This window comes from Scyliorhinus torazame, chromosome 4 (assembly GCF_047496885.1).
Source record: "Scyliorhinus torazame isolate Kashiwa2021f chromosome 4, sScyTor2.1, whole genome shotgun sequence".
Taxonomy (NCBI): Eukaryota; Metazoa; Chordata; class Chondrichthyes; order Carcharhiniformes; family Scyliorhinidae; genus Scyliorhinus; species Scyliorhinus torazame.
Genome location: NC_092710.1, coordinates 98,931,631 through 98,958,569, shown reverse-complemented (window position 1 = coordinate 98,958,569; position 26,939 = coordinate 98,931,631). Strand labels below are relative to the sequence as shown.

General features: G+C 46.8%; 1 protein-coding gene across 1 annotated transcript in view; it reads right to left on the bottom strand.

Annotated features, from left to right (window-relative positions):
• Positions 1 to 23,439, bottom strand: part of LOC140410352 (uncharacterized) — a 485,957-nt gene extending 462,518 nt beyond the window's left edge. Inside the window, exons 1-2 of the mRNA XM_072498368.1 lie at positions 23,327 to 23,439; positions 13,242 to 13,365 (exon numbers count right to left, since the gene is read on the bottom strand). Of these exons, the coding sequence (XP_072354469.1) occupies positions 13,242 to 13,329 (88 nt within the window). The 5' untranslated portion in view covers positions 13,330 to 13,365; positions 23,327 to 23,439. The remainder of the gene's footprint in view (positions 1 to 13,241; positions 13,366 to 23,326) is intronic.
• Positions 23,440 to 26,939: the final 3,500 nt, after the last annotated feature.

Genomic DNA, 26,939 nt, shown 5'->3' with positions numbered 1-26,939 from the left:
TTGCGGAAATGTCGGAAACAAAATGAAAGGAGCACCTTACTCCCTCCTCACCTAACTCCCTCGGTCACCAAACTCTCACTATCGCACTCAAAAAACACCAAATTCAGCACTCCCTCGGTCACCGAACTCTCACTATCGCACTCAAAAAACACCAAATTCAGCACTCCCTCGGTCACCAAACTCTCACTATCGCACTCAAAAAGCACCAAATTCAGCACTCAGTGCAAAACAAGCGCTGAACAGAATTATGCTCCAAAAAAAAAGAAGCCTTGAGTATAATATTTGGAGTCAGGAGAATTCATCACTTCATAAAATTCCATAGGTGCAGGAGGTGGCCATTTTGGCACATCGAGTCTACACTGACCCTCTGAAACAGCACTCCACCGAGGCCCACTCCCCCATCCTAACCCCATAACCCTGCGCATTAATCAGGGCCAATCCACCTAACCTGCACATCCCTGGACAATAAGGGGTAATTTAGTATGGCTAATCCATCTAACCTGCACATCTTTGGACTGTGGGAGGAAACCAGAGCACCCGGAGGGAACCCATACAGACACAGGGACAACATGCAAACTCCACACCGACAGTCACCCTAGGCCGGTATTGAACTAGGGTCCCTGGTGCTGTGAGGCAGCATTGCTAACCACTGTACCAGTGTGCCACCTTATTTTTTGTCACTACTTGTACAGAATATATTGTATCTTGTTAACAGAGAGTACAGGCCTTTGACTATGATTTTATGTCAATATAAAGGAATACCTTTCATTTCCGACAGAAATGCTTCCCAGGTGACAACCCAGAACCTGCTGGCAATACTGTTTATAAAAAGGAGGTTGAGAACCAAGTTTGATTTGCTCTTACCATCTGATGCTTCTACCATTGTAGAGTGACAACAACAAAACAAAGTTACTCGCTGTGAACAGACATCAAAACCAAGCGGTTTTGAGCAGAGAGAAAGAGTTTTAACAAGAAACTACTCCTCAAGTGAAAAGCAAATACCCACCATAATACTTGCAATACTTTCTTATATGGGCAAACCAATGATGAGAGAGTTTGGAGAAGACACACAGATTAAATCCTCACTTCAAAAAGAGAATTTTCAGAGTCAGTAGCTGAAAGGCCCAAACTCAGACACTCTTGGGTGTCTAGAACAAGGCGCTCACAGCCTCAGGGTATGGGATAGGCCAGCGTGGATGGTGTTGAGGAGAAAGTTCTTGGGATGGCGAATCTGTGGAATTCTCTACCACAAAAAGCTGTGGAGGCAAAGTCACTAAATATATTTAAGAAGGAAATGGATAGATTTCTGAACCCGAAAGGCATCAAGGGGCATGGGATAGCACTGGAGTATGGTGTTGAGAAAGAGGATCAGCGATGATCGGATTGAATGGTGAAGCAGACTCGAATGGTCAAATAGCCTACTCCTGCTCCTGTTTTCTCTGTTTCTATGACAGTTTTCATGGTCACCATTACTGAGATTAACTTTCAATTCCAGATTTATCCTTGAATTTAAATTCTGGGCCTGGGTCTCTGGATTCCTAGTCCATTGATATTACCACTAGCATCATCTTCTCAGGAGATATGGGAGTCTGGGGGAGTATGGAGGTCTAGAGGATATGGGAATCCAGAGTGTATGATGGTCTAGGAAATCTAGAGGTTCAGGACATATGGGTTCCACAGTATTTGACCCCGAGAGGACCTTCTGACCCCATATCTTCCCCAGCACCACTACTGTCTATCTCAATCTGCATAACATCTATCTTTGGCCTTGCTTCAGGTCATCTGCTGTAGAAACAGGCTGTTATCCTGCTTTTGTTCCCGTTAAATCCGACTTCTCGGGGCTGGCTTCCCATTTTCCAACTTCTGTAAATGCAAGGTCTTCCAAAGCTCTGCTGCCCGTGAATTAACTCGCCAAAGTCCCGTTCACTGTTGTGCACTGACCTACAGTGACTCCCAGTCCAGTAATGCTTCAAAGTTCAAATTCTCATCCGTATTTACAAATCCCTCCCTATCTCTGCAATCAACTCCAGCTCTATGACTCTCCAAGGTGATGCTCCTCTAAGTATGGGCTCTGATACATCTGTAGTTCCCTTCTCTCCTCCACTGGTGGTTGTGCTTTTAGCTGCCTGGGGCCCTAAGTTCTGGAATTCCCTCCTTAAACCACTCGGCCTTACTTTTCTTCTTTAAGCTGCACTTGAAAGCCTATTTCTGTGACCAAGCATTTGGTCAACTGCCCTAATATTTCTGTACGTGTCTGATCGTGCTCCTGGGAAGAATTTTAGAATGTCTTTTTTCTGTATTAAAGGCACTAGATAAATCAATGTAATTTGTTGATGTCGTTGATATGTAACTTTTCATGCAAGAAAATATCTCCTGGCCCTCTTTGAATTGTAAGGGGAAAAAAACAGATGCAGAACAATGAGATATTAGGAACGCTGATCACAATTTTGGTGAAAGGAGTAGAGAGAGGAAATTGAGATTGGAATTCTGGAACAGGGAGCCACAAATGGGGTAGAGGGGAAGGGAGGGTGGACAAGGTGAGTAATGCATTGAGATTAATAATGTGGTCCCTGCATAACAGTGGCTGTGCACTTCAGGTTATCCATCTATCATGGCAAGAACTGCAAGTTGCTCTATTTTAATCTGTTTTGATTGGTATTAATAGGGACCAATGGCGTCATAATGGGGTTGACATCCTCGTCACCACACTGAACCTACAAATTCAGTTTGGCAACACTTTAAAGGGGGCCTACTCTGTGTGACTGAGATGTCAGTCTGTTCCACATCCTTTTTAATATCCAAATAACCAATGGGCAATGTCACATATACAGATAGGAACCCAACTGCTATTTTGGAGAGAACTGACTGCAGTGTGCATCGTGCAAGTTCCGTTCAGTACGGCAGCTGATAAACGCGGACACAAAAATGCACCCCATAAACATTGTCTGGGTCACTGATGACTCCTCCATTGTCACCATCCCCTTCTAGGCATTTAACTAATAGTCAGCCGGAATAATGTGACATTGGCTAGACTTAGGCCAGCGAGCTACACATCAGGAGAGTCGGTGTGGGGGCCGGTGAGGGTGGGGGGGGGGGAGGGCAGCTGTAGCTCGCAGTCACAGTGCAAACAACACCCCTAAATTGCAGACCCCTCATTGCCACGGGTACAGGTTCCTAGATGGCATGGGGCACTGATTTGTCGTTCAAATGGTCAGGGTCACTGCACAATACTTGATGAACAGAAATTTTAAAAAGGATATTGGTGGAAACAATTAGCAGTTTACATGTTCTTCCTGATTTTTATTTGTGCAGCATTGACCTTCTTCCAAACGGTTATGCCCAAGGCATTCCTGGTGAAAGTGATCAACTCTTTTCCATGCAAGAATGTCGGAATTGGTCCTTCTTTCCTCTCCTGGAACTCATCCCCTCACATCCTTCCCTCTCCTCACCTCACCCTTGCATCGTTCTCTAGCCTGTGATCTGAAATGAAAATCGCTTATTGTCACAAGTAGGCTTCAGATGAAGTTACTGTGAAAAGCCCCTAGTCACCACATTCCGGCGCCTGTTCGGGGAGGCTGTTACGGGAATTGAACCGTGCTGCTGGCCTGCCTTGGTCTGCTTTCAAAGCCAGTGATTTAGCCCAGTGCTAAAACAGCCCCTAGTATTTTCTAAGTAGATAATCAAAGGCAGAAAACACCATCCAAGCTAACACATCACGCTGGCACTAACAATCAACGGTTTTCATAAAATAAAAGATTCACTTGCGCTTGAACAGTAAAATTGCCTATTTTTAAACTCAATTTCACCCCATGTACAAGCGATTACTTGTTCATGAGATAAACTTTGTGCCTGTGTGAGTCCATTAAACAACTGCATCTTGTGACAGCTCTAAGTAGTGTCATTCCATATAAATAACTGCTTGATGAATATTCATGGGCAATTTTGTTTGTGGATTTCACGTTCATCCCGAGGAGAGTCACATCCTCTGTTGGAGTGAGGGCATCCTAAGCAGTCCTTGTGGTCAAAGCACGCCTGTCCACACAGAGACCAGCTGGCAACTGTGTCGACACACTGATTCAGACTGGAACCTCATCCAAGAGACCACACGTCAAAAGCACATGAGCAGAAACATGTTTGAGGTCTTTACGCGCTGAACCTGGGTGCTCACTTGGAGCGCATTCAGAAAATGACAGGATGTTGCAGATAAATCCAAAAAAATACCTGCCGTAAGACCACGAATAGAAGCTGAAAGGTTTTAAACAGACTTTGCTTTGCTGCCCGAAACAAATCAATATTACACACCACTAGCTTTGAGCACTAACAGAGGCTAATTGACTTCACACGATGAAGTACGGTCATTACCGAACTGGCGGCGGCGGCAGAGGAGGTGGCCTCATCCTTTCAGATTGTATGAAGGAGGCTGGGAAGGAGGAGGTGGTGGCAGGGCGGGCGATGGTGCCGAGCACGACAGTGGGGAAAATACAGGAGGTCCCAGAAGCAGCGGTGGGCCTGACTCGGCGGGTAATGGTTACCAGGAGACGGGCGGGGGAGGAGGGCTGGGTGCTCAGGAGTGATGTGTTGGGTGCTCTGGATCCGTGGAACACATACAGGCCACCAATATTTAAAATAGTGCAACACTATTTTATTAAGTTAGAAACTGTTGAACATACTTTCACTGTGGGTTAACACGATATTGGATTAAACTAAAGACCTATGCCTATCCGAACCAGTCAATGCACTCAGCACATGCACTCAGCACATGGTGAGGATCTGTGCTGTAAGCTGTAAGCTCTGTCTTTGTAGGAGGCTGCATCCCGAATGATCGGGAACTCTGATGCCCCCTGTCTTATAGTGAGTGTGCTTTAACTGGTGATTGGCTGCAGTGTTGTGTGTGTTGATTGGTCCCGCTGTGTGTCCATCAGTGTGTGTGTATCTGCATCATGATATACTGGTGTATATTATGACATCCCCCCTTTTATAAAAGAATGTATGCATGTGGCAATAAATAATTTTTGGTGAGATTGTTCCTAACTACGTGTGGGGTGGGGTGCGAAGACATATTTACAGGACTACATACATGAGAACTAAGCTATTTACAAGGGAAGGTACCTGGTGCAGAGAAGCAGTTTGCAACAAAATAACGAGATCAACACTATATACAAACCAGGGAAACGATCAAACAAAGCAACAAAACAATTCAGAGAGTCTATAAGTCCACAAAGTTCATAAATTAAGTCTCTGAGGTGGGCGACGAATTCTGGTTAACCGCCTCAAGGGTGGGTCGAGAGCAGCCGGTTCAGGAGCGAGCTGGACTGCATCAGAGTCAGGGGATGCAGAGTGACAGGGATTTCTGCAGAGTCCATGGCAAGGTCAGCAGGAGGGCAGTGGAGGATCACATGGCGAGCGTGGAACGAGACGAAGGGGGCGTTGATTGCGGCGCAGAATAGAGCCATCCGGTAGACAAACCAGGAACGAGCGGGGGGGCCACCTGCCGAAGGACAACAGCGGTTGCAGACCAGCCCCCATCCGGAAGATGGACGTGGACATTGTCATCTGGAGCCAGAGCAGGGAGATCAGCTGCACGGGAGTCATGAGCCGCCTTGTGCTGTGCACGATACAGCTGCATCCGGCGAAGGACCGGAGTGTGGTCGAGGTCTGGGACATGGATGGACGGCACCGTCGTCCTCAGGGTGCGACCCATGGGTAACTGGGCTGGTGACAGGCCAGTGGACAGCGGGGCGGAGCGATAGGCCAGCAAGGCGAGGTTGAAATCGGACCCAGCATCGGCAGCCTTGCATAGGAGCCCTTTGACTATATGTACTCCCTTCTCCGCTTTGCTGTTGGATTGGAGGTACAGGGGACTGGATGTCACATGGGCAAAATTGTACCACCTGGCAAAGTTGGACCATTCCTGGCTGGCGAAGCAGGGGCCATTGTCCGACATAACCGTGAGCGGGATGCCGTGTCGAGCAAATGTTTCTTTACAAACACGAATGACGGCAGGCGAGGTGATGTGATGCAACCGTATCACCTCCGGGTAATTTGAAAAGTAGTCCACGATCAGGGCATAGTCTCTACCCAGCGCCTGGAACAGGTCGATGCCCACCTTGGTCCATGGTGACGTGACCAACTCATGGGGCTGCAGGGTGTCACGTGGTTGGGCCGACTGGAAGCGCTGACAAGTGGGGCAGTTGAGCACTCTGTTGGCTATGTCCTCATTAATGCCGGGCCAGTACACTGCCTCTCGGCGGCACTTTTCCACGCCAAGGTGGTCCTCGTGTAGTTGTTCCAGGACAAGTTGGCGCATGCTATGCGGGATGACAATGCGGTCCAGTTTTAGAAGAACCCCGTCGACTACCGCCAGATCATCTCTGACATTATAGAACTGAGGGCATTGGCCCTTGAGCCACCTGTCCGTTAGGTGGCGCATGACACGCTGTAGCAAGGGGTCAGCCGCCGTCTCATGGCGAATTTGGACGAGGCATTCATCCGTGGCAGGTAGATTGGAGACCGCGAATACCAGATGGGCGTCAACCTGGCAGACAAATCCCGCTGGGTCACATGGAGTGTTGACTGCGTCAGCAATGATGAGGTCTTTGCTGGGGTGTATACCAGCTGGAAATCATATCGCCGGAGCTTGAGAAGAATACGCTGGAGGAGAGGCGTCATATCGTTCAAGTCTTTCTGTATTATGTTGACCAGCGGGCAATGGTCGGTCTCGACGGTGAATTGAGGAAGTCCGTAGACATAATCGTGAAACATTAACCACACTGGTCAGAAGGCCCAGGCACTCCTTTTCTATCTGCGCGTAGCGCTGCTCCATTGGGGTCATCGCAAGTGACACATATGCAACAGGGGCCCACGATGAGGCCTCATCACGTTGAAGGAGCACTGCCCCAATGCCGGATTGACTGGCATCGGTCGAAATTTTGGTCTCCTTTGCAGGATCAAAGAAAGCTAAGACCGGGGCCGTGGTGAGTTTTGCTTTGAGTTCTCTCCATTCACGCTCGTGGGCAGGGAGCCATTGGAAGTCTGTCGTCTTCCTGACCAGGTTCCTGAGAGCCGTGGTATGAGAGGCGTGGTTAGGGATAAACGTCCCTAAAAAATTGACCATGCCCAGAAATCGGAGGGCCGTCTTCTTGTCCTCTGGTGTTTTCATAGCTGTGATGGCAGCTACCTTGTCCGCATCTGGCTGCACACCCAATTGGGAGATGTGGTCCCCGAGGAACTTGAGTTCCGTCTGACCAAAAGAGCATTTGGCCCTGTTGAGGCGGAGGCCATGCTCATGTATACGTCTGAATACGCGCTGGAGGCGACTAACATGCTCATGCGGGGTGGTGAACCAAATGATTATGTCATCGACATAGACGCGAACACCTTCAATGCCTTGCATCATTTGTTCCATAATCCTATGGAACACTTCTGATGCAGATATGATCCCGAACGGCATCCTGTTGTAACAATATCTGCCAAAGGGGATATTAAATGTGCAAAGTTTCCTGCTGGAGTTGTCGAGCTGGATTTGCCAGAATCCTTTTGAGGCGTTGAGTTTGGTGAAGAGCTTGGCGCGAGCAATCTACATGTGAGCTCTTCGTGCTTGGGAATTGGATAATGCTCCCTCATGATATTGCGATTTAGATCCTTGAGATCAATGCAAATTCTCAATTCACCGGAAGGCTTTTTTACACATACCATGGAACTGACCCAGTCGGTCGGTTCCGTGACTTTGGAAATCACTCCTTGGTCCTGGAGGTCCTGCAGCTGCTGCTTGAGGCGGTCCTTAAGGGGTGCAGGGACCCTGCGAGGTGCGTGCGCCACAGGCGTGGCATTCTGTTTCAATAAGATCTTGTAGGTATACGGGAGCATGCCCATGCTCTCGAAGACATCGTGGTACTGGTTGGTAATGGCGTCGAGCTGCGCCCTGAAGTCGGTGTCCTGAAAGGCAGACGTGTCAGCAGGAGAGAGAGAGTGAACTCTCTGAACTCGGTTCAATAGCTTGAATGCCTGCGCGCCAAGCAGGGAGGCTTTCGAGGAGCCCATGATTTCAAAGGGAAGGATGGCTTAGCGTGACCTGTGCGTCACGTCAAGTTGACACGAGCCGCTGGCAGCAATGGCATTGCCATTATAATCTAATAGCTGGCTGGCTGATGGGAGGATGGCTGGTTTGACACGAAGGCTTTGGAGGTCAGACCGCGCAATGAGATTGGCGGAGGCACCGGTGTCCAGGCGGAATCGTATTTGGGACCGGTTGGCCGTAAGGGTGGCACACCACTCATCGTCTGGATCGATGCTGTATACCGATAGAGGCTGGATTCTTTGCTTCGGTGACACCCTGTTTTTTGTAATGATACCGATTCGAAAAGGTGCCTTTGGGTCCTCGGTGTCAATATCGGGTAGTAGGTCCGCATCGGACTCGGTGACCGTGGGTTGAATGGCCCGGACATTCCTGCGAGGCTGGCTGGAGCGATACGAATTGGCAGGCCGGACTGATCTGCATAAAGGAGCACAGTGGCCAAGTTTGCCACATCTCAGGCATTGTCGGGATTTGGCAGGGCATTGCCGTTTAAAAAAAGGCGGAGCCACAGTTGCCGCACGTTGTAGCGTCAGTACGCTCGCTGAGCCACCGTGCATGCGCGGTGCGGTACGTGGTGCGCGCCTGCGCAGTACATTCGTCGACGTCGACGTCCCCACGTTCAGTGCGCACAAGCGCGGGAGTCCACGAAAGGCGCGCGAAATGGCCGCCCTCATCCAGACTGAGGCCCTGGAGTTGCTCGATTGCTTGGACCCATTCTGCCTTGTGGGGACCTTGCCGCGCCGTTTCAGCCGCTTGGATGTGGGAATCCCGACTAGTGGCGTGTTCGTGTAGCACGCAGGTCTCGATGGCGGTCCCTAGGGTGAGCTGCTTCACCTTGAGGAGCTGCTGGCATAGGGGGTCCGACTGAACACCGAAAACGATCTGGTCGCGTATCATGGAGTCGGAGGTGGGCCCGTAATTACAGGACTGCGCAAGGATGCGGAGGTGGGTGAGAAAGGACTGGAAAAGTTCATCCTTACCCTGCAAACGCTGTTGGAATACATAGCGATCAAAACTTTCATTCACCTCTACGCTGCAGTGAGTGTCAAACTTGAGGAGGACCGTCTTGAATTTTGATTTATCTTCATCATCAGCAAAGGTGAGAGAATTGAAAATGTGGATGGCATGTTCCCTGGCCATGGATAGGAAGAGAGCGATCTTCTTGGTGTCCGAGGCATCTTCCCGGTCTGTGGCTTCCAGGTAGAGCTGGAAGCGTTGTTTGAATATCTTCCAGTTGGCCCCCAGGTTACCGGTGATGCGGAGCGGCGGGCGGACGCTGTCCATTTTGCAGGATGACTGTATCCTGGTGGAAGGCAGATCACTTGCAGGTAGGGCTAAGAAGTTCCAATATCCCTCAACTCCTGGTATCATGATGTGTTGGGTGCTCTGGATCCGTGGAACACATACAGGCCACCAACACTTAAAATAGTGCAACACTATTTTATTAAGTTAGAAACTGTTGAACATACTTTCCTGTGGGTTAACACGATGTTAGATTAAACTAAAGACCTATGCCTGTCCGAACCAGTCAATGCACTCAGCACATGGTGAGGATCTGTGCTGTAAGCTGTAAGCTCTGTCCTTGTAGGAGGCTGCATCCCGAATGAGCGGGAACTCTGATGCCCCCTGTCTTATAGTGAGTGTACTCTAACTGGTGATTGGCTGCGGTGTTGTGTGTGTTGATTGGTCTTGCTGTGTGTCCATCAGTGTGTGTGTATCTGCACCATGATAGACTGGTGTATATTATGACAAGGAGCTGCAGCTCTACCTGGGCTCGAGGATGGCATCACTATCCGACTCACTGCCGCTTCACCCGGTGCCACGCTGGTTCAACACACACCAGTTTCAACTGTCCAATTTGTTTAAAATCTGTAGCTTTCAACGAGATGGAAATGCACTTTATAATGTGTCTCAGCAAACCATGACCCTCCTCCAAAGGTGGATTAAACCCACTGATGTGAAACTTTAGTGCTTCATTAGCATTTGAATTCTGAGAAGGTGCCGGAGAGTGGCAACTCTCTGCGAGCTCTCCCCCCGCCAGTTCCTCTTCCGACACCTTTTATAACCGCTATTTACAGTAATCATAATCTTTATTAGTGTCACAAAGAGGCTTACGTTTACACTGCAATGAAGTTACTGTGAAAATCCCCTAGCCGCCACGCTCCGGGTACACTGAGGGAGAATTCAGAATGTCCAATTCATCTAACAAGCACGTTTTTCGGGACTTGTGGGAGGAAACCGGAGCACCCGGAGAAAACCCACGCAGACACGGGGAGAACGTTCAGACTCCACGCAGACAGTGACCCAAGCCGGAAATCGAACCCGGGTGTCTGGCACTGTGAAGCAACAGTGCTAACCACTGTGCTACCGTGCCGCTCATGTTCTATGTACTCATGTATGAAACGATCTGCCTGGACTGTACACCTAGCAATACTTTTCACTGTACCTCGGTACACGTGACAATAAATAAATCAAATCAAATCACTTCACTTCAACAAATGGGTCAAAATTGTCTCCCTTTCTGAAGATGTTTCCTTTACTCCTTGTGGCAGTCGGTATTAGGGGTATTACGGTACCAAGGTTGATGCTGTAAGACCATTGGTATGGGAGATACCTGAGACAGCAATATCATTGGTGAAGCCGGCCTGCTGGTTCCGCCCAGTAAGGCGGAGTATAAGAGCCTGTGTCTCCCCAGCAGCTGCATTCTGTACCTGCGCTGCTGGAGGAAACATCTAGTCCAATAAAGCCTTCAATTGTCTTCCAATCTCACTTCTGGAGTTATTGATCGAGCATCACTCCTTTTCATTTTCAAATTTGTTCAGGTTCTTTTTTTTCTCTTGTTCTGTGACTGTCATTCACTTTTCCTATTTGGATGTTTGATGATTATCTCTCCACTTAGTCTTCATCTCATTGTCTCACTTGTCATGCAAGTCCTTCGAGGGACTATGGGCGGGATTCTCCATCCCGCCAGACCGGATTTCTGGCGCGGCACGACCCACTGGCAGTGGATCCTCTGTCCCAGCAGCCAACCAATGGAGTTTCCATTGTGGCCACCCCCACGCCGTTGGGGAATATGTGGGCGTGAGTGTGCTGCCGGTGAAACGGAGGATCCCGCCGACGGAGAATCCCTCTCTATGTGTTTGGGAGACAGTCAGAGCAGAGCACCTAGGTTTGGCACGGAGGAGACTGAAGTCTTCGACTTTCTTGGAATGAATAGACTGGGGATCAGCATCAATGGATAAGGTTTGAGAAGTTGAATCATAGGCCGTGATCTAGGGGCCCCATTTGCCCTGGGTAAAAGTCCCGTTATGCTGCCGGTTCTATCAGGCCCCACCCTGCCAGAGTGATGGCGTAAACTATGCCCCCAGATTCTCTGTGCACTAAGTGCCAGAAAGTCCGGTCTTAAAACTCGGCAAAGTTTCTGGAGAGTAACATGCCAGTTTTCAGCCAGAGCCTGACACTGACAAATTTTGGGGAAATTCCACCCGTCGAGTTTTACAGCACAAAAAGTGCCCTTTGATCCTCCATGTCAAAATTTCAAGTCTGCATGACTCTTCTTCAGAGCCTTCCATCTGCCTTGATGGGATTCGAACCTGGTTCCCCAAGGCATTATACTGGATCTCTGAATTACTAGTCTACTACCTCCCCAAATATTACACTTTCTTGGGTTTTCCTGACAGTTAATTGAATTTAAATTCACACCACTTTCCATGGTGGGATTTGAAACCATGTTCCCAGAGCATTAGACTAGGGCTCTGTACTCCAAATCCATTGACGTTGTTACTACGTCACCCTTTTCCTCACCCAGGTCTGGATTTGTACATTACCACCCGTCACCCTATGTTCTATAAATAGGGGACCTTCAGAGCTGAAATGTTAGGGGTGAATTGGGGTGGAAACATTCAGAAAGGGCTGGGGTTTGGATTTATTAATGTTTGTTAACGCTGAAATCTTGGACAGAACTAACATCACATTGAAAGTTCAAAAGTTCATTTGGGCATGAACTGCTCACTAAAATAGAACTTGTGGCAACACACAATGTATCTTCAATTAATTTTCAACAAGGACTGGATGGAAACTGTTTTTTACATCCTTCTATCTGTTTGTTCATCTATCTGTCATCTATTTATCCCTCAGTTATCTATCATACACACACACACACATATATATAAAATATATATCTAAACTCCCTATATTTTTTGTTCAAAAAGTGAGGGGTTCAGTGCTGGAAAATGGAACATGTTTCTATCTGTAAGGATGACTTTAGCTTTCTTGTTTGGGACTGGTATCTGTAAAGAATAGCGCCGAGCCACCGGTTGCAAGTTATACTGCTGGTTCTGTACCACGCTCTGGCTAGGAGAAAGTGAACTTGGATTAATGCCAGCAGAGTTAATGGACAATGATTGTGCAGGAGTGCAATTGTCTTGTTAGCTCTCTGATTACATTGGTAAGTTTCCAAATTAATTTAGAAGACTTCCAAGCAACCCAGGAACCTTTAAAACTTTGTGCAGCGCCAAAGTCAGTTTTATTGAAAATGCTTGAAGCAATTCAAAGCTGCCTTCTGTAAATGCTCTTACACCTCTTGTTTAAATGTGGGCACAGTGACTTGGTGCCAAGCTATTGTGTCAATGTCCAAAGATGTGCAGTTTAGGTGGATTGGCCAAGCGAAATTGCCCCTTAGTGTCCAAGGTGTGAAGGTTAGGTGGGGGTACGGGGATAGGGTGGGGGAGTGGGCCTAGGTAGGGTGCTCTTTCTGAGGGTCAGTGCACATTCAATGGACTGAATGGCCTCCTTCTGCACTGTAGGAAATCTATGGTTCTAGGTTGCTTGACCATGTTGGGAGCCTATGGATTTTACGGATATGAAGTCAAAAACCACAACATGCAACATTTGGAAACTGTCTTAGGACAACCATCAAGCCAGTCTTAATTCTAAACAGGTCCACTAATTCTAGTCTATTATTTATTGCAAAGTAGATTAAATTAACAATGGGGTTTTATCTTCATGCAGACTTTTTTTCTTAGTAAATGATTATTAAAAACTGCTGTCATTTTTACACTACATGCTTTGGGTCTCGCAACAAGATAGGATAATAATTATTAGAAACATACAGAAAAATATGACAGATACATTCTAATTGTGGAGGCAGCAATACTCTGAGTCATACCTTCTCGTTTGTTAACAAGCTTCCCGCGGGTTAAGTGAATCACAATTGTCACCCAAAGGAAGGCAATCTGGAATGTCACGTGTTTCATTTCTGCTTCAATTCATATAAGCAAGAGTCAGAAAATCTGCAGAGAAACGGAGAAATTAGCACAGATTTGAACAGATTTGTATGAAGATGATCACAGATAAGTTCATAAACACAAGGACGCATTTTCATGCACATACATCCACACACAATTTCTGCATGAACACAAAGACACACTTTCATACAGACACACACCCTCACACGTTCACTCGTGCACACGCACACATCGCCACAGATAACGTCCATAAACATAAGTATGTTCAAAGACACATTTATTCAAACACACACAACATACATATAAATGCACACATCGGGCACGATTAAACGAAATGGGAACAAAGTCCCAAAGTTGGCAGCGCCGAGAAACACAACACTATCAAATATCTCTCGGGTTAAATTGGAAGCTTCAGCAGGGAATGCGTGGCTGAGGCCGCATGTAGCCCTGATTTCTGCACTGCGGAGCTTTGTTCGACCTAACTCTTCAGTGTAGCGTGAGATCAGGACGTCATTTTTAAATGGTGTCCCGATCTCTGGAGCCCCGACACATCGCCCGACTCCCCCCAAGCCCCAACTCATTAGGATGGGATCCCCAGGCTGGTAGTGCCAGGGTGCCCGGGTAGCACCAGCAGTGCCAGGGTACCACCTTGCCCACAGGGCAAGCACTCTGATTCCCTGGGAGACACCTGCGAGTGCCGTTCCGTCTGGTCCACATTTGCATAGACCAGTACTGAATGGCGCTTGCCTTAGGTCTCTAACGCCAAGGGGATGGATCCCAATGCCTTGGGTGCTTCAGGAATCTGCATATTAAAGTCTCGTCTAATATGCAGATTTGCCAAGAAGTGATCCCGCCTACGACGGGTGGGATTCAGATTGCAACGTCTTGCAAGGTCACATTAGATCCCGCGAGGTGTTATGAGCCAGGTAGACCCCGGGAGCGCGGAATCCCGGCTTCTATCGGCCACATTGCACCGTGGCGCACTGCGTTTTGGCTACAGCGTGGCCATTCCATTGTGCCTATATACACTGGCATATTACTTCGTATTACATCAAATTTATGCGATAGACATAGGCCACTCAGTCCAACAGATTCTATGTTGAGTATATGTGAATTTGTGTGCTTCTATGTGAGAGTGAGTGTGAGTGTGTGTGTGTATGTGAGTCTGCGTGAGAGTGTGTGAGTATGTGTGTCTGTGTATATGTGCTCATGTATGTGAATGTGTGTCTGTGTGTGAATGAGTGTATCTGTGTGCAAGTGTGTGAATGAGTGTATATATGTGAATGGGTGTGCCTGTGCCTGAGTGTATGTAAGTGAATCTGCGTGCCTGTGAATGAGTGTATGTGTGCCTGTACCTGAGTAAGTGCGTGTATGAGAATGTGTGTGTTCTGTGTGAGAGTTTGTGTGTGTGTGTGTGTATGAGTGTGTATCCCTGTGCAACAATGTGTATGTATGTGATTGTGTGTCTGTGTGAGAGTGAGGCAATGTACAATCCTTTCTCCACCCCTTATTATCTATTTCATCAATATATAATATACACAATATTTATATCCACATACAGAAACACACATTTGCACATTCATTCATACACCCATGCAAAAAAAATACATATACACACATAAACATGCACACAAATTAAAACATTCAAAATGTAACATGAAAGAAAATGGTGACTTTTATAATATGATTAGAACATAGTGCAGAAGGAGGCCAATCGGCCCATCGAGTCTGCACCGACCCACTTAAGCCCTCACTTCCACCCTATCCCCATAACTCAATAACTCCTCCTAACCTTTTTTTGGACACTAAGGGCAACTTATCATGGCCAATCCACCTAACCTGCACGCCTTTGGACTGTGGGAGGAAACCGGAGCACCCGGAGGAAACCCATGAAGACAGGGGGAGAACGTGCAGACTCCGCACAGACAGTGACCCAGCGGGGAATCGAACCTTGGACCCTGGCGCTGTGCAGCCACAATGCTATCCACTTGTGCTACCGTGATTATACTGACATTGTTGCATTATTGTTAACAATTTGGTTTTCATTCACAAGTAAGAGTAGAATTTCAGAGCCAGCTTGGGATGAGACCCTTATCCAGTTTCATATCGCATTGAGGGTAACTCAGGTTTAAAAAGTACTCAGGCATCTTTAAGCTTATGGACACCAGAGAAACCCAGCAAACTTTGCTTTTAATGTTTGAGATATTCTTCCTGCTAACAGGACATATAAAGAGATTATATCTCATTCAGTCCCACTCCTCTTTGCTGGTGTTCAGGATCCACAAGAGCTGCCCACCACCCCTCTTCAGCTCACCCTATCAGCCATTAGCCTCTGTTCAAACACCCATGAGTTCATTACTAGTGCTGAGGGCTTCACAATCCGCAGTATAATTTCGACATTGGCAGGTGAAAATTGCACTATGCAGTTTACCGACAGCTCAGTCTCATTGCAACACCACAAACAGTAATGCAAAGCAAGTCCTTTTTGGGAGTGCTGGAAGTCGGATAGTGGGTCAGCTCATTCACTCTCCGTTGAATGGCGGGCGGCACGGTAGCATAGTGGTTAGCACTGTTGCTTCACAGCGCCAGGGTCCCAGGTTCAATTCCTGGCTTGGGTCACTGTCTGTGCGGAGTCTGCACGTTCTCCCCGTGTCTGTGTGGGTTTCCTCCGGGTGATCCGGTTTCCTCCCACAAGTCCCAAAAGACGTGCCGTTAGATAATTTGGACATTCTGAATTCGCCCTCAGTGTACCCGAACAGGGGGGACTAGGGGATTAACATAGAATCTACAGTGCAGAAGGAGGACATTTGGCCCATCGAGTCTGCACCAGTCCTTGGAAAGAGCACCCTTCCAAAGTCCACATCTCCATCCTATTCCTGTAACCCAGTAACACCACCCCTTCTTTTGGACACTAATGGCAATTTAGCATGGCCAATCCTGCACATCTTTGGACTGTGGGAGGAAACCGGAGCACCCGGAGGAAACCCATGCAGACACGGGGAGAACGTGCGGACTCCGCACAGACAGTGACCCAGCCGGGAATCGAACCTAGGACCCTGGGAGCTGTGAAGCAATTGTGCTAACCACTATGCTACCGTGCTGCCCTTCATTGTAGTGTTACTGTGCGCCTACTTGTGACAATCATAAAGATTACGATTAAAAATTACATATACTGCTCCACGTGCTGTTAATATTTATAAGCATTCTTGAAACAGCATTGTGAAACTATCAGCAACCGGCTGCAAAAAACAATTAAACACTGACATGTGACTAATGTGCCTTGTGGGGACACCCTTTTGGAGGACACAGGACTGACATGCTGCAAACAGAATGGCTTAGTTTCACTACAAGGGCTCATTGACTGCAATCTTCCACTTGCAACCTTTCACTAGACGGACTGTGGCTCACCGAGGCAAACCATGAAGTGACAAATAGTGGAGTCACCCCCGCCAAGGACACTGAGAGATGCTGATCTGACACGTCAGTCACTGGTCCATGGTAACAAGGGGAAAACACAGACTATTGCTTCAAGTGGCTGGTTGTTCTGATCCAGGCCGGCTAAAGATAAAATCTGAGTTTTAAACTATGTGAGACAGATTGTAATGTTGCACAGAACTTTGATTTTTCTGTTAGATAAAAAGAATATTTTGAGTCAGTGCTTGAGTTCATTGAATTTTCGAATGAAATCCTCGCTAATGACATTCTGAGGGATAAAACATATTGCAAAAAATAGAAAAGGGATCTTGTGTTAAAAACATGCAGCAATTTGTCACTGTTGAACCAGAGCCAGATATAGATATTTTAATCACAGGCTTGAGACTCGACAAGAGACAAATCAGTGAGGTTTACCGACCATCTGAGCTCCCTGGAAGCATTTCCATGCTATGAAAGGTTCACAAGAAGGAATGTTTTGAAGATTTGTATCTCTGACAAATTCTACATTTCACCGGCTAAGTCCTGGCCGAAACGGAGAATTTGCGGGCTTTTTACGACGTCAAAATCGGCACCAAACCCTCACCGATTCGGGGACCGGTGAGGGGCTAGCAGCGGCACCATGTGAAACTCCCGACTCCCGCGCTGAAAGCGGTCGGAGAGTGGCTGGGTCCCTGGCCGCACATGCACATAGCGACGATCTGCAGCGGTCGCGCAGTACAACACGGCGCCACCCGTGCGCGGATCCGACCCGCCAAATGAGACCCCACAAGCCACTCCCTGGCCACCTCCCACCAGTCCCCCTATCCTTCGCGGAAGCACCCCCGGCCAGCGGCACGGATCCCACAGCTGCCTCGCCAATTCCGACCGCTCAGACCACACGTCAACCGCGCGGTCGAGAACTCGGTCCATTGGGGGCGGAGCATCGCGGGAGGGCCAGCCGATGACGCGCCAACGCCATTGCAAAGCGATGGTGTCATTTTGAAAAGGGCTGAGACTCAAAACCGGTGTCAAACTAGTAATGAGCATCGGGCATCTCCCCCCGATCGCCATTTACAATACAGGTGTCAGGCAATTGAGAGTCCCACCCAAAATCTCCCGGGTCTCAAATGGACCACTAATTTGGGGTCAATTTTCAGAGTGCAATTTAAAGCAATGACCCGAGAAGGGAAAGGCGTCTTTTTGTTCTTCCAAAAAATTCATCTGGTTTCAGCACTAAGTTTTCTTGGAAGTTTACGTAAAAACACCTAACAGCGAGAGGCTTGAAGGCAGAACACCTCCCACAAGACTCAAATTGACCTGCTTGATGGAGGTCTGGCTTTTTAATTAGATCCCTTCAGAATCATTCTGGAGGAGCATTGATAACATTGTTGCAATAAGAGCCAAGTAGGATTATTTTAAAATCACATGCACCGTGTTGATATCTACTCAGTAATTCTGGGGCAAAGTTGAATGTTGGCCACTGTCCACTGCAGATTTTTTTAAAAATTGGAATCTAGCACTGGCTAACATCAGTTCAATATATATTTAAAGAAAATTGACGATTTATTGCAAAGGCAAGAGAAATGTGCTCTCTTCCTCCCTACTGCTCCCATCTACATTGCATCCGGCTTCCTGCTGTGTAATTAAAGATACTTATAGCTTGCTGTGTTTGCACGGTTTACAGTTACAGTGTTTTCAGAGCCTTTTTAGGGTCGACGAGTGTAACGCTGATGCACTCAAGAGTCCTAAAGATTGGTTTGACACTGGCCCGGTTTGCTTATCGAGTGCACATCATTTAGGAGACAACGCATTTTACCAAATTGGATTGCCCCTAAGTAGTGAGAAATGGCACGTGGAACGGAAAGGTATCGGTGGTGAGCTGGGAGGTAGGGAGCGTTGCTGCCTGTGACCAAAGTTCAGCCTGCTTCCCAAGGGTCTGTGCAAACTGTTCTGTGCCGTCAGAACTGCAGCGAGAGCTCCTGGAGCAGTGTCTGTTGACCTATGTGCTGACCCCCACCCTTGAACTTGAAACTGAGACAGGAATCTTATCCTTCCCAGTTGTAATCCAGCCCAGGCTCCTCAGTGTAAACCTGATAGGATTTTGTGAATAGTGTTTAAGTGCCCATGTCAACTGGAGTTAGTGTACCAGTATACTCGGGAATACCATTATTTTGTGGCATACTAATATACCCAGGTAGACTAATAAAGCCCAGCATCCCGATATACCATGGTGCATCAATTTGCCATGAAATACCAATATAGCAATGTGTAGTGAGAATAGGACCAAGAGACCATTTAGCCTCTATGAGTCTGTTCTGGCATTCAAAGAGATCATGGCTCATCTCTGACCTAAGTCCATATATTTACCTTGGTTCCATATTCCTTAATCCCTTAGGTGAACAAAAATCCTTCAATCTCAGATTAAAAATGAACAATTAACTCAACACCAACTGCCAATTGTGGGTGGGTGTTTCAAATGTTTCCCAGCCTTGTAGTGTAGAAGTGCTTCCTAAACATTCCTGAAATTCCTCCTTGTCCTAGACACCCCAGGCAGCGGCAATAGTTTCTCTGTCAACATTGCCTGTTCCCTTGATAGCTTAAAAACTTTGACCAAATCACTCCTTAACCTCCCACACTCCAGGAAATACAATCCCAGCGAGCGTGGTAAAAACAGTAAGTGCTGGAAAAACTAAGCAGGTCTGGAAGCATTGCAAGGAGAGAAACAGAGTTAACGTTTTGAGTTCAATATGACCCTTCTTCAGAACTAGTTTGCATGCTCACGTATTGTAACTTAACCCCTGGCATCCTAGTAACATTCTGAAAAATTGACGCTGCACTCCCTCCAAGGCCAATATATTCTTCCCAGGTTTGGTGCCCAGAGTTGCTCACAGTGACTCCAGCTGTGATCTGACCATGACTTTCTATATTTACAGCATGACTTCTAACATTTTGTATTCTTGCCCTTGGAATCAGTGGTTCACCAACTGGGGTCTGTGGATCCTAGAGAACCAGCCCAGAGAGTCCAGGAAAGAATATTGAAAAGTAAGCTGGGAAGAAGAAGTGCAGAGTGGGTTGACTGTCTCTCCCAGGCGAGGAACACGCATGAGAACAATGGTACGATACCCTTTCATATCATAATTATCATTGATCATTATAATTTAGATGGAGGGGGGTGCTTACTTAATCACTTGAAAAAATGGTCCTTCAGCCAAAAAGTAAGTATCACTGCTCTAGATATAAAGGCTAGCGTTCCATTTCATTCCTCGATTAGTTTTTTGTAGCTTTATATAATATTTTAATGAACCATGTACATGGACCCCCAAGTGACCATGTAAAGTTATGGATCTCTGTTTTCTAAACAAGTTCACATATTAATAGTATGGTGAATGGAATGATAAAGTTCAAGAGTAAAAGAGAGCAATTAGATAACTATAGACAGTGTACAGTTCTGGTCCCTTTCATTGTTTCAAGACTTTCACCATTTAGAAAGTACCCTATTCTCTCCTCTTGAGGTCCAAAGTGGGTGACCGCACAGTTGAGTGCGTTGTAATCCAATTGTCACATTTTTGCCCATTCACTTAAATCTAACAATATGTCTCTTTGTAACTTTACCCTTCCATCTTCTCTGTTTAAAATACCTGGCTGATGTTTATGTCATTGGCAACCTTAGGTATGAGGCTTTCTATCCCATCCTCTGAACTGTCAATTAATACAGTGAGGACCCAGCCCAGATTCTTGTTGAACGGCTCTAGCCGATTAGAGTAGCTGTCCATTATCCCCTTTGTTTTATGCCACCAATTGCCTAATCAGGTCAATAATTTGCCTTCAATTGCATTAACTAACGGCCGCTTATGTAAAACTTGATCAGGTGTCTTCTGGAAATTCAAATAAATAATATACATGGTCATGACCCTGTCTATTACTATAGTCACCTCTTTAAATTATTCAATAAGCTTCTTCTGGTTATGACCAACCTTTCCAAGTCCATGCTGAGTCTCTCCGAGCAGTGGAAAATATTCAGTGTTCAGTCGCCCTGCCTTTAACATAGAACACAGAACATAGAACAGTACAGCACAGGCCCTTCGGCCCTCGATGTTGTGCCGAACATTGTCCGAAACCAAGATCAAGCTATCCCACTCCTGTCATTCTGGTGTGCTCCATGTGCCTATCCAATAACCGCTTAAAAGTTCCTAAAGTGTCCGACTCCACTGTCACAGCAGGCAGTCCATTCCATACCCTAACCACTCTCTGAATAACGAACCTAACTCAGACATCCCTCCTATATCTCCCACTCTGAATCTTATAGTTATGCCCCCTTGTTGCAGCTACATCCACCCGAGGAAATAGTCTCTGAACGTCCACTCTATCTATCCCCTTCATTATCTTATAAACCTCTATTAAGTCGCCTCTCATCCTCCTCCACTCCAAAGAGAAAAGCCCTCGCTCCCTCAACCTTTCCTCCTAAGACCTATCCTGCAAACCAGGCAACATCCTGGTAAATCTCCTTTGCACCCTTTCCAATGCTTCCACATCCTTCCTATAATGAGATGACCAGAACTGTACACAATACTCCAAATGTGGTCTCGCCAGGGTCATGTATAGTTGCAGCATAACCCCGCAGCTCTTTACTTATACTATCTAGTAATTTCTCAACAACAAATGTTCAGTTAACTGGTCTGTAATCCCCTGGTTTTACTCTCTTATTTTTCTTAAATAGCCAAGTAAGGTGAACAAATTTCCAATCCAATGGAACAGTTTACAAATTGGGAGAACTTTGGAACAATATAGTTATAGCGCCTGCTACCCAGGCCAATATATCCAGTATCCTGGCAGACCCTTGTGAACCACTGTACCTGAAAGTAGCACTTTATCCCTACACCCGTAGAGTTTTTCCTGGTAGACTAGTATACTTGGATTGCCAATATAGCCTGGTGTGCTAGGTTAGTTTGGTGCATCAATATACCCCACCATCAGAGACTACCTGAGTGTGCCAATAAGTGACGGTATACCAGACCCAATGTGCAGGAGAGCATTGTTAGTCGGAATGGCTCAGGTGGGGAGGGACAACTGAGCAGAATGACTTGCCTTTGCACTGCAATATTCCCCCATTCTGCTCATCAACAAACCCTGCACAACCCTCACTCCCTCACCACCCATTCTGCCCTGCCTCATTCCCCCTGTTCAACTCCCACTCTTCCATTTCTTTCAAATATTCCCTTCCTCGCGCTCAATTCTAATTTCCCCTCTATCTTCTCCCTGTACAATTACCACAGTAACCTTGCCTCTCCTGCTCTGAAAGGGGAGATGGCGGCGGAGTGGTATTATCACTTCACTGTGGCTGGGAACAGGGGGTCAAATTCCACCACAGCATCTCGTAGAAACGAAATTAATAAAACCTGAATTAAAAGCCCGTCTCAGTAGTTGGCGACCATGACAGCAAATCGTTGTTGTAATACCCCAGTTGGTTGATCCATGACTTATAGGGAGGATATGTGCTCTCTCCTTGTCTGGTCTAGCCGACATCCTTATGAACCTGTAACATCAGATCCACGGCAATATAATAGACTCTAAGCTGCCCTCAGCTCAAGGCATCTCATTTGTCAATCTCCTTCCTCGGTGTAACTCTTCAATGTTCCATTTCCCCTCTCATTCCATCCCTTACTAGCCCCCGCACCCCCCCCCCCCCCCCCCCACCCCCGCCGCCTTCGCTTTTTCTATGTTTTGTTTAAACCCAACTCCCCTCCAAATTGCTTCCCAGTCTAAATCACCTCTTTGCAGATCAATGTTCCTCTTTCTGCTTCTGCTCGCTCCTGACTCGCTGACATGTCAGTCTGTTGGGAGATTTCTCAATGAAACTTTAATCACCCAGGGAATGAGAGTTCAGCTTGGAGATGGGACTGACAGAAGGTGTGAATGTTAGCCCATCCGATCATATACTGACAGCCACAGATGCGAGACCAGAAGCAGGATAGTGCCTGCCAAAGTTTGCAATTAAATACTCGCCTGAAACCCAATTAATACTTCATGCAAGTTTAAAATAAAGAGCAAAGGAAACATCGCCCTTGCCAATACCGACCCAGCCGCGGGGTCCTGGCACACTCTGGGTGAATGGACCCACTTATATAAACTGTCCCAAATGCACCGAGACACGCTGAAATCTGAGATGCAAAATCTGGGGCCAGTTACAAATAATTTGGAGAAATGAATGGACCTGCAAGTGTGATGGTTTTCATGCAAATCACAGCGAACCAATAAAATAACCCAAGGATAAAACGAAATTGCAAGGGACCACAGGAAATAGTAGCTGCGTGAGAGAATCACACAGTAATCAAAATAAAATCGGATATAGGTGGCATATCTTGTCAGTGAAATGGAGCTGACAGTTCGTGGCGGTGTGCAGTTACAGAACTTGCCTCCTGTTCTACTAATACCAATCTCCAGTAACGCGCGTCTCGCTGGCTACAGACCCATCCACTTAGTAAAGGGACAGTTTACTTCTGACAAAATCTAGGAGCTCAATAGAAAATTCCAACTTCATAGCATGTGCCAACTGGTGGAATAATTCTCCTATCGACACAAAACAGGAGTTTACCTTGTGGGAGGATTCCTCAGTCTGCAAAATGCTCACCGGGTGAGGAAGATCGCTCAGAACGCCTCTTCACTATTGCCAAGGAGCCAGAGCGCCACTTGCCATTGACTGCGCCTGGACCCGAGATGTGTCCTTATTAGTCTACCGACCAGGCGGTGTGGGCAGACCCTCCCACTTACTACAGCAGCGTCCGCACAGGTCGCTCAGGATTCACACCCCTCGAGTCAGGATGCAGAAAAGATAGGGCTGATGAGGTATAGAGATCAGCCCACATTTTCCAAAGCTCAGAAAGCAGACGTACCTACACCACAACAAGACTCCCAAAGGATACATATCCGACCTTCCGGACAAATATCACACACAAATAAAAACACCTCTCCCCCAGCACAGATATCACACTCAGAATAAAACCCCTCTCCCTCAGCACAGATATCTCACATTCAGTAGAAAACCCCTCTCCCCAGCACAGATATCACACACTCAGTATAAAACCCCTCTCCCCCAGCACAGATATCACGCATTCAGAATAAAACCGTTCTCCCCCAGCACAGATATCACACATTCAGTATAAAACCCCTCTCCCCCAGCACACATATCACACACTCAGTATAAAACTCCACTCCCCCAGCACAGATATCACACACTCAGTATAAAAACCCTCTCCCCCAGCACAGATATCACGCATTCAGAATAAAACCGTTCTCCCCCAGCACAGATATCACACATTCAGTATAAAACCCCTCTCCCCCAGCACAGATATCACACACACAGGATAAAACCCCTCTCTCAGGCACAGATACCACACACTCAGCGCAGATATCACACAATCAGAATAAAACACCAGTCCCCCAGTACAGATATCACACACACAGAATAAAACCCGTTGCCCCCAGCACAGATATCAGACATTCAGAGTAAAAACCCTCTCCGCCAGCACCGATATCACACACTCAGCACAGATATCACACAATCAGAATAAAACACCAGTCCCCCAGCACCGATATCACACACTCAGAATAAATCCCCTCTCCCCAGCACAGATATCACACATGCAGAATAAAACCCCTCTCCCCAGCACAGATACCTCACACTCAGAATAAAACACCTCTCCCCAGCACAGATATCACACATTCAGAATAAAACCCCTCTCCCCCAGCACAGATACCACACACTCAGCACAGATACCACACAATCAGAATAAAACCCCTTCTCCCAGCACAGACATCACACATTCAGAATAAAATCCATCTCCCAGCACAGATATCACACACACAGAATAAAACTCTTTGCCCCAGCACAGATATCACACATTCAGAATAAAACCACTCTCCCACAGAGATATCACACATGCAGAATAAAACCCCTATCCCCAGCACAGATATCACACACAGAATAAACCCCCTCTCCCCCAGCACAGATATCACACACTCAGAATAAAATCCCTCTCCCCCAGCACAGATATCACACAATCAGAATAAAACACCAGTCCCCCAGCACAGATATCACACGCACAGAGTAAAACGCCTCTCCCCCAGCAGATATCACACACTCAGAATAAAACCCCTCTCCCCAGCACTGATATCACACATGCAGAATAAAACCTTTGCCCCAGCACAGATATCACACACTCAGAATAAAACCCCTCTCCTTAAGCACAGATATCACACGCACAGAATAAAACACCTCTCCCCCAGCACAGATATCACTCACTCAAAATAAAACACCTATCCCCAGCACAGATATCACACACTCAGACTAAAACCCCTCTCCCCCAGCACAGATATCACTCACTCAGAATAAAACACCAGTCCGCCAGCACAGAGATCACACACACGGAGTAAAACCCCTCTCCTTAAGCACAGGTATCACACACTCAGAATAAAATCCCTCTCCCTAGCACAGATATCACACACACAGAATAAAACCCTTTGCCCCAGCACAGATATAACTCACTCAGAATAAAACACGTATCCCCAGCACAGATATCACACACTCAGAATAAAACCTTTTGCCCCCAGCACAGATATCAGACATTCAGAATAAAACCCCTCACCCCCAGCACAGATATCACACACTCAGAATAAAACCCCTCTCCCCAGCACAGATATCACTCACTCAGAATAAAACACCAGTCCCCCAGCACAGATATCACACGCACAGAGTAAAACCCCTCTCCCCAGCACAGATATCACACATTCAGAATAAAACCACTCTCCGCCAGCAGATATCACACACTCAGAATAAAATCCCTCTCCCCAGCACAGATATCACACACTCAGAATAAAGCCCTTTGCCCCCAGCACAGATATCACACACTCAGAATAAAACATCTCTCCCTAAACACAGATATCACACACTCAGAATAAAACACCTCTCCCCCAGCATAGATATCACACAATCAGAATAAAACAGCTCTGCCCAGCACAGATATCACACACACAGAATAAAAATCCTCTCCCTAAGCACATATATCACAAAGTCAGAATAAAACACCTCCCCCCCAGCACAGATATCACACATTCAGAATAAAACCGGGATGCACAGCACAGATATCACACATCAGAAAAAAAAACTTCTTCCCAGTACAGATATCACACATCAGAATAAACCCCACTTCCCAGCACCGATATCACACACAGAAACAAATCCCGCTTCCCCAGCAGGGATATCACACAATCAGATTAAAACCCCTCTCCCCCAGCACAGATAATACACATTCACAATAAAACCCGTCTCCCCCAGCACAGATATCACACACTCAGAATAAAACCCCTCTCCTTAAGCACAGACATCACACACTCAGAATAAAACCCTTTGCCCCCAGCACAGATATCAGGTATTCAGAATAAAACCCCTCTCCCCAGCACAGATATCACACACTCAGAATAAAACCCCTCTCCTGCAGCACAGATATCACACACTCAGCACAGATATCACACATTCAGAATAAAATCACTCTCCCCCAGCACAGATATCAAACACTCAGAATAAAACCCCTCTCCCTCAGCACAGATACCACACACTCAGAATAAAATCCCTCTCCCCTAGCACAGATATCACATACTCAGCACAGATATCACACACTCAGAATAAAACCCATCTCCCCCAGCACAGATATCACACACTCAGAATAAAATCCCTCTCCCCCAGCACCAACATCACACACTCAGCACAGATATCACACAATCATTTTAAAACCCTTTGCCCCAGCACAGATATCACACATTCAGAATAAAACTACTCTCCCCAGCACAGATATCACACACTCAGAATAAAACACCAGTCCCCCAGCACAGATATCACACGCACAGAGTAAAACCCCTCTCCCCAGCACAGATATCACACATTCAGAATAAAACCACTCTCCGCCAGCAGATATCACACACTCAGAATAAAATCCCTCTCCCCAGCACAGATATCACACACTCAGAATAAAGCCCTTTGCCCCCAGCACAGATATCACACACTCAGAATAAAACATTTCTCCCTAAACACAGATATCACACACTCAGAATAAAACACCTCTCCCCCAGCATAGATGTCACACAATCAGAATAAAACACCTCTCCCTAAGCATAGATATCACACATTCAGAATAAAAATCCTCTCCCTAAGC